Source organism: Periophthalmus magnuspinnatus, chromosome 13 (assembly GCF_009829125.3).
Source record: "Periophthalmus magnuspinnatus isolate fPerMag1 chromosome 13, fPerMag1.2.pri, whole genome shotgun sequence".
Classification (NCBI taxonomy): Eukaryota; Metazoa; Chordata; class Actinopteri; order Gobiiformes; family Gobiidae; genus Periophthalmus; species Periophthalmus magnuspinnatus.
In genome coordinates, this window is record NC_047138.1 from 31,374,669 (window position 1) to 31,382,168 (window position 7,500).

At 49.5% G+C, this 7,500-nt stretch overlaps 1 protein-coding gene across 1 annotated transcript in view; it reads left to right on the forward strand.

Moving 5' to 3' along the window:
- Positions 1-7,500, forward strand: part of sgsm2 (small G protein signaling modulator 2) — a 50,340-nt gene that overhangs the window by 21,037 nt on the left and 21,803 nt on the right. The window contains exons 4-9 of the mRNA XM_055226319.1: positions 324-497; positions 2,127-2,194; positions 2,278-2,426; positions 2,715-2,849; positions 5,149-5,273; positions 7,265-7,332. Of these exons, the coding sequence (XP_055082294.1) occupies positions 324-497; positions 2,127-2,194; positions 2,278-2,426; positions 2,715-2,849; positions 5,149-5,273; positions 7,265-7,332 (719 nt within the window). The remainder of the gene's footprint in view (positions 1-323; positions 498-2,126; positions 2,195-2,277; positions 2,427-2,714; positions 2,850-5,148; positions 5,274-7,264; positions 7,333-7,500) is intronic.

A 7,500-nucleotide genomic window follows, 5' to 3' on the forward strand; every position in this document is an offset into this window, starting at 1 on the left:
ATGCATCTTTACAGTGAGTGTGCTCGCATCTCCACAAACCTGACACTTATCTGGCCTTTACCTGTTTTTTTCCATGGAAACATTGTTCCTTTGGCTGTAATATTCCACTCATCTATCTCCATGAAGAATGCTCCGCAGTATGGCTTTAACTTTCCATTTCCATAGAATCACCTCTAGAAAGTTACGTACTGTAGCTTCAAATCACAAATCGTACCTGAGGCGACTCGTCCCCGGCTGCACTTTCATAACCCCATGTCATTATGTTTTATTGCGTTTATATTTTTAAAAAGTTGTTTGTTGTCTTTTTATTGTTTTTGTCTCAGACGGAGCCAGAGCGTGTCGTCCTCCCATGAGCCTTTGCGGCGTCAGGCCTCTTCCTCTTCCTGTCGAGCTCCGCCCCCTCTCTCCCCTCAGGCCGTCCGCCATATTTGGGTCCGGACGGCGCTCTTCGAGAAGGTCCTGGACAAGATCATCCAGCACATCGTGGATAACTCCAGGTGTGATGCCCCCTCTGGACAGCGCCGGGACTGCAGCACACAGAATACAGCGCGCTAACTGGGCTAAAGCTAATTCTGAGAATAAGCACGTGTCATAGTTTAGTTTGGGTGTATTTTAACTCTTTGTGAAACTCGTGCAAACCTCTGTAGAATTTTAAATGGCTTCAAAACTATTCATAATTATTACATTATTTATTGGTAATTTTGCGTTTAAAAATGCTGTCCAAATAGCTTTTTTGTCTTTATTCACAAAAAGTTTTATTTTTAGGACAAAGAAAAGTGATTTCAAACATTAAATATTTAACTGAGGAAGTCACTTTACTGTTGTATGCATTATTCACTCACTCCAGACTTTAATCTACTGCTTCAGGACAGATTAATGGAGACAAGGCCACCAGTCTGCACCTCCTCCTCACTCCACACGTTCAAACACAGACAAGGTGAAAGTGTCTTGCCCAAAGACACAATGACAGTATACATTCACCGGTCAGACTGGGATTAAACTGATTTACTGACTGACACATTAGATCACATTATATTACATTAGATCACATTAGATCACATTACAACACATTGGATCACATTAGAACACACTAGATCACATTAGATCACATTGGGTCATATTAGATCACATTATATTACATTAGAACACATTAGAACACATTAAATCACATTGGATCACATTACAACACATTAGATCACATTGGATCACATTACAACACATTAAATCACATTGGATCACATCTGAAAACATTAGAAGACATTAGATCACATTGGATCACATTAGATCACATTAAAACACATTAGGTCACATTAAATCACATTTGATCACATTAGGTCATATCATATCACATTAGATCACATTAGAACACATTAGATCACATTAGGTCACATTAGATCACATTGGATCACATTAGATCACATTAGATCACATTACAACACACTAGATCACATTAGATCACATTGGGTCATATTAGATCACATTGGGTCATATTAGATCACATTATATTACATTAGAACACATTAGAACACATTAAATCACATTGGAACACATTGCAACACATTATTATCACATTAGATCACATTACAACACATTAAATCACATTGGATCACATCTGAAAACATTAGAAGACATTAGATCACATTGGATCACATTAGAGCATATTAGATCACATTAAAACACATTAGATCACATTAGGTCATATCATATCACATTAGATCACATTAGAACACATTAGATCACATTAGAACACATTAGATCACATTAGGTCACATTAGATCACATTAAAACACATTAGGTCACATTAAATCACATTTGATCACATTAGGTCATATCATATCACATTAGATCACATTAGAACACATTAGAACACATTAGGTCACATTAGGTCACATTAGATCACATTAGATCACATTAGGTCACATTAGGTCACATTAGGTCACATTAGGTCACATTAGGTCACATTAGAGAACATTGGATCACATTGGATCACATTGGATCACATTGGTTGATTGACACAAAACTCTTCCAGTGAAAGACATTTCAGACTCATATCAGCAGGTTGTGTGCGTTTTGTGTTCACTGACAAAGGCAATAAAACACATAAACTTGTCTTTTGTGTTTTACAGTAAATATTATGAGAAGGAGGCTCTGATGCACGACCCGGTGTACGGCCCCATCCTCGCCGCTCTGCTCGGTCAGTGACTAACGGGACATATATTTTACATGTAAATAAAGATTTGACACAGAGTTGACGTGTGTTTCCGTGCTGTTCGTCAGTGGGTCCGTGCGCGCTGGAGTACACCAAACTCAAAACCTCCGACCACTTCTGGACCGACCCCTCGGCCAACGAACTGGTCCAGAGACACCGCATCCACGGAGCCCACCGCAGCCAGGAGTCGACCACGGGGAGGAGGCCCGCGCTGGGGGTAAGTCTGTGAGGAGGGAGAGGACGAGAGAGAGAGAGTTGTGCGTGTTTTGGGTTGACACAAGGAGAACGTGCAAACTCCACACAGAAAAAGAGTTGAACCTGGAACATTCTGCTCATTTGTTCAGTGTTTCTGAGGCGAGAATTCAGGACTTGAAGTGTGATCTGTGGTTTATGTAACTCGGTCCTGGCCGCGTCTCCTCTGTGGGAGGAGTGGGCCCGAGCCGTGAAAGGTTTGTGCTCAAGTTTCAGATTTAAGTTTCTGTTTGTGTTTGTGTTTGTGGTGCAGATCCGGAAGCGGCAGTCGAGCGGCAGCATGTCGGAGGATCGCTTCGCCGCGTCCGCCCGAGAGTACGTCGAGTCTCTGCATCAAAACTCCAGAACGCACCTCCTCTACGGCAAGAACAACGTGCTAGTGCAACCGGTAAGAGGAAGGAGGAGAGAGGAGGAGAGAGGAGCAGAGAGGAGGAGGCAGGAGGAGAGAGGAGGAGGCAGGAGGAGAGAGGAGCAGAGAGGAGGAGGCAGGAGGAGAGAGGAGGAGGCAGGAGCAGAGAGGAGGAGAGAGGAGGAGGCAGGAGCAGAGAGAAGGAGAGAGGAGCAGAGAGGAGGAGGCAGGAGGAGAGAGGAGGAGGCAGCAGCGGAGAGAGGAGCAGAGAGGAGGAGGCAGGAGCAGAGAGGAGGAGGCAGGAGGAGAGAGGAGGAGGCAGGAGTAGAGAGAAGGAGAGAGGAGGAGGCAGGAGCAGAGAGAAGGAGAGAGGAGCAGAGAGGAGGAGGCAGGAGCAGACAGAGGAAGAAACAGGAGGCCAAAAGGAAGACCAAAGAGGAGATTGACAGATGTAGAGCAGAGGAGAGGAGCAGAGGAGAGGAGCAGAGGAGAGGAGCAGAGGAGAGGAGCAGAGGAGCAGAGGAGAGCTGTTCAGTCTCTTCACAGATTTGGCTGCTCTGTGTGTGTGTGTCTGTGTGTTGGTGTGTGTGTGTGTGTGTCTCGGGGTGTGTATGTGTGTGTGTCCGTGTCGTTCTTTAAATGTTGGTTCTTCTTTGGCAGGAGGACGTTCACAAAACGACAGGAAAAGTCAGAGTTTTATTTATGGAACGAAACACAAATCCACGTCTTGACTAAACCGTGACGTGTTTGAGCTGCTCCTGTTCTAGTCTCTTTTTTTAGTCCAAACTCGGTAAATGTACTACCTGACATCACACAGAACTGTCCTGATCACAACCAGGTGTTTCTGACACAAACACCTGCTGCAGGGGCGGAGTTTGAAGTGTGGACACCTGTTAAACCAATCACACTGCTCCTTACACCTCCAGGCCCCGCCCCTCCTCCCTTTACACCTCCAGGCCCCGCCCCTCCTCCTCCCTTTACACCTCCAGACCCCGCCCCTCCTGCTCCCTTTACTCCTCCAGACCCCGCCCCTCCTCCTCCCTTTACTCCTCTAGACCCCGCCCCTCCTCCCTTTACTCCTCCAAACCCCGCCCCTCCTCCTCCCTTTACTCCTCCAGACCCCGCCCCTCCTCCTCCCTGTACTCTTCCAGACCCCGCCCCTCCTCCCTTTACTCCTCCAGACCCCGCCCCTCCTCCCTTTACTCCTCCAGACCCCGCCCCTCCTCCCTTTACACCTCCAGACCCCGCCCCTCCTCCTCCCTTTACACCTCCAGGCCCCGCCCCTCCTCCTCCCTTTACACCTCCAGGCCCCGCCCCTCCTCCCTTTACACCTCCAGGCCCCGCCCCTCCTCCTCCCTGTACTCCTCCAGACCCCGCCCCTCCTCCCTTTACTCCTCCAAACCCCGCCTCTCCTCCTCCCTTTACTCCTCTAGACCCCGCCCCTCCTCCTCCCTTTACTCCTCCAGACCCCGCCCCTCCTCCCTTTACTCCTCCAAACCCCGCCCCTCCTCCCTTTACTCCTCCAGGCCCCGCCCCTCCTCCCTGTACTCCTCCAGGCCCCGCCCCTCCTCCTCCCTTTACTCCTCCAGACCCCGCCCCTCCTCCTCCCTGTACTCCTCCAGACCCCACCCCTCCTGCTCCTTTTACACCTCTAGGCCCCGCCCCTCCTCCTCCCTTTACTCCTCCAAACCCCGCCCCTCCTCCTCCCTTTACTCCTCCAGACCCCGCCCCTCCTCCTCCCTTTACTCCTCCAGACCCCGCCCCTCCTCCTCCCTTTACTCCTCCAGACCCCGCCCAGTTTGTGGCTGTGGGCGGAGTTTATGTGTTTAATCTGACTATATGTAAGATTAACTCAGGGGTGAAGCAGATTAAATGAGGCCAAGAACAATATCTGAGAACAATATCTAAAGTTTAAAGTGAATCAAACAAAAACAAAACTGTTACTCAATAAAATCAAAGCCAATTATCTTTAGAAAATCGTTCATCTGCTTCTAAAGTTTGTGTTTTTCCTCTTTGCGTCTCGTTAACGGTGTTTACGGCTGTCGTCTCCGCAGACAGGAGTCGAGGAGCCGAGTGTCCAGGGAGTTCACTTCACTTTTAACTTTGAAAATGTAAAATGTAACTTCAGTCGACTGCTCCACAAATGTTCAGCCTTCTCCACAAACTCGTCACATTAATCTCACGTTAAAGTCCTTTCACTTTCACTTTCACTTTCACTTTTGTTTATTTAAACTCTTTGCATAATACAGGACCTTTAAACAGAAAACCCGACCAGCAGATTCAAACTGGAGTGTGACGTCTCTAAACGCTCCCGTGCTCTCGCTCTTTTGTGTTTTAGAAGAAGGAGATGGAGGTGCTGAGGGGGTATCTGTCTCTGCATCAGTCTGGAGATAATCTGACCTTAAAGTGGACGCCAAACCAACTCATCAACGGCACCCTGGGCGACTGCGACCTCGAGAAGAGGTGAGAGGAGAGAGAGTGATGCAGAGTGACTGAGAGAGGAGGGGAGGGGGAGGGGGGGAGGGAGAGAGGAGAGGAGAGAGAGAGAGAGTGATTCAGAACGACTGAGAGGGGAGGGGAGGGAGAGGAGAGAGAGGAGGGAGAGAGAGAGGAGGGAGAGAGAGAGGAGAGAGAGAGAGTGATTCAGAATGACTGAGAAAGGAGAGGAGGGGGAGGGGAGGGCGAGAGAGAGAGGAGAGAGGAGAGAGAGGAGAGAGAGGAGGGAGAGGAGGGAGAGGAGAGAGAGGAGGGAGGGAGAGAGAGCAGGAGGGAGAGGAGAGAGAGGAAAGGAGAGAGAGAGGAGGGAGAGGAGAGAGAGAGAGGAGGGAGAGGAGAGAGAGAGAGGAGGGGGAGGAGAGAGAGGAGAGTGAAGAGGAGGAGAGGGAGAGGGCAGGGAAAGAGGAGGGGCAGGAGAGGAGAGTGAGAGAGAGGAGAGAGAAAAGAAGAGAGGATAGAAGAGAGAGGAGAGGAAAAAGAGGTGAGGAGAAAGTGAGAGAGATGAGAGGAGAGAAGGAGATAGAGATAAGGAGAGAGGGAGAGACAGGAGGACAGAAAAGAGATGAGAGAGGGAGAATGAAAGAGGTGAGGAGAGACAAGAGGGGAGAGAAAGACGAGAGGAGCAAGACGAGAGGAGGGAGGGCGAAAGAGGTCTGGAGACAGAAGAGGGAGAGAGAGGGGGAGAAAGACGACACTGTACAGGTGTTAAAAACAGAAAAGCAGGTGAGTAAAAGTGAAAAGTGGATGATGGAGTGATTCTGTGGTGTAGGAGTGTTGGAAGAGAAGAAAAGGGTCGATTTTGCGGAGGTCGAGTGGGAGTGAGGTCCAGAGGTGGAGAGCAGAGCGGCTGAGAGCAGGAGAGAGGGGGAAAAGAGGAGAGTGAGGGGCAGAAAGGAGAGAGAGGAGGAGGAGAGAGAGAGGAGGAGTGGAGAGAGACAGAGGGACTGACGATGTGGAGGAGGGAAGAGACGAGAGGAGCCAGGTTTTAAATAACCTTGAATGAGCAAATTGTTTTATGTGAAGCCACTGAAGCTATGGGAGGAGGGAGGCGGAGGGAGGCGGAGGGAGGCGGAGGGAGGCGGAGGGAGGCGGAGGGAGGCGGAGGGAGGCGGAGGGAGGCGGAGGGAGGCGGAGGGAGGCGGTGTGGAGGTCCCGATGAAGATCCAAGGTGCAGAATTTTGAAGGAGCTGTTGTTTCTTGAGAGATCTGTGAGTGAGACCAGAGAAGAGAGGAGGGTGTGGACAAGTACAGCAGCAGTGTGAGGTGGAGGTGGAGGTGGAGGTGGAGGTGGAGGTGGAGGTGGAGGTGGAGGTGAAGGTGGAGGTGAAGGTGGAGGTGAGGCAGAGCGTGAGATTACTGACGTGGGAGTGAAAGAAAGGGAGGTGTCGACAATCACACCCAGACTCTTGACCTGAGGAGGAGGAGGGAGGATAAAAATGGATAACGTTGGATGTGGAGGAAAACCAGGAGCTGTTTTTGTGTAGATCTTAGACTGTTTATATAACTGGACAAACAGGAAGTGAACGACGCACTTCCTGCTCCATCGACTCTGTTCGTATTAACCCTCTACATGATCCTGGGGTTTTTATTTCACTATTGTGTCTGTAAATCAAGATCTGAACATTAAAAACAGACAAATCAGGTGCCTTATTTCTCCACTCCTGTTAGCGTTAGCAACAGGTTTGATTTACAGCGTTGCTAAGCGCCCGCTCCCTGCTAAACCAGCGGTGCGGGCGGGAAGGGGCGTTACCTTCAACAGCCTCGCTCAGGATTGGCTCTTTGGTTGCTACGATACTCGCTATTTGAAACTCTGCTCCAAATTAGCCGCTATAACTGCTAGCGTCGATGAGCTTCATTTAACTGGACCCTTTTTCTCTCCCCCTCTCTCCCTCTCCTCCTCTCCTCCTCTCCCTCTCCTCCTCCTCCTCCTCTCCTCCTCTCTCTCTCTCTCTCTGTAGTATTTACTGGGACTATGCTCTGACTGTTCCTCTTCGTCAGATCGTCTGTCTTCACTGTCACCAGCGACGTAAGTTCAGTTTTTTTTTTTTCTCCTTCTCTCTCCTTCCTCCTCCTTCTCCTCTCTTGTGTGGTTGCTCCTCTTCATCACCCTCCTCCTCACTCTCTCCTCTCCTCACTCTCCTCCTCCTCCTGCTCACCCTCTCCTCCTCTCCTCCTCCTCCTCACCCTCTCCTCC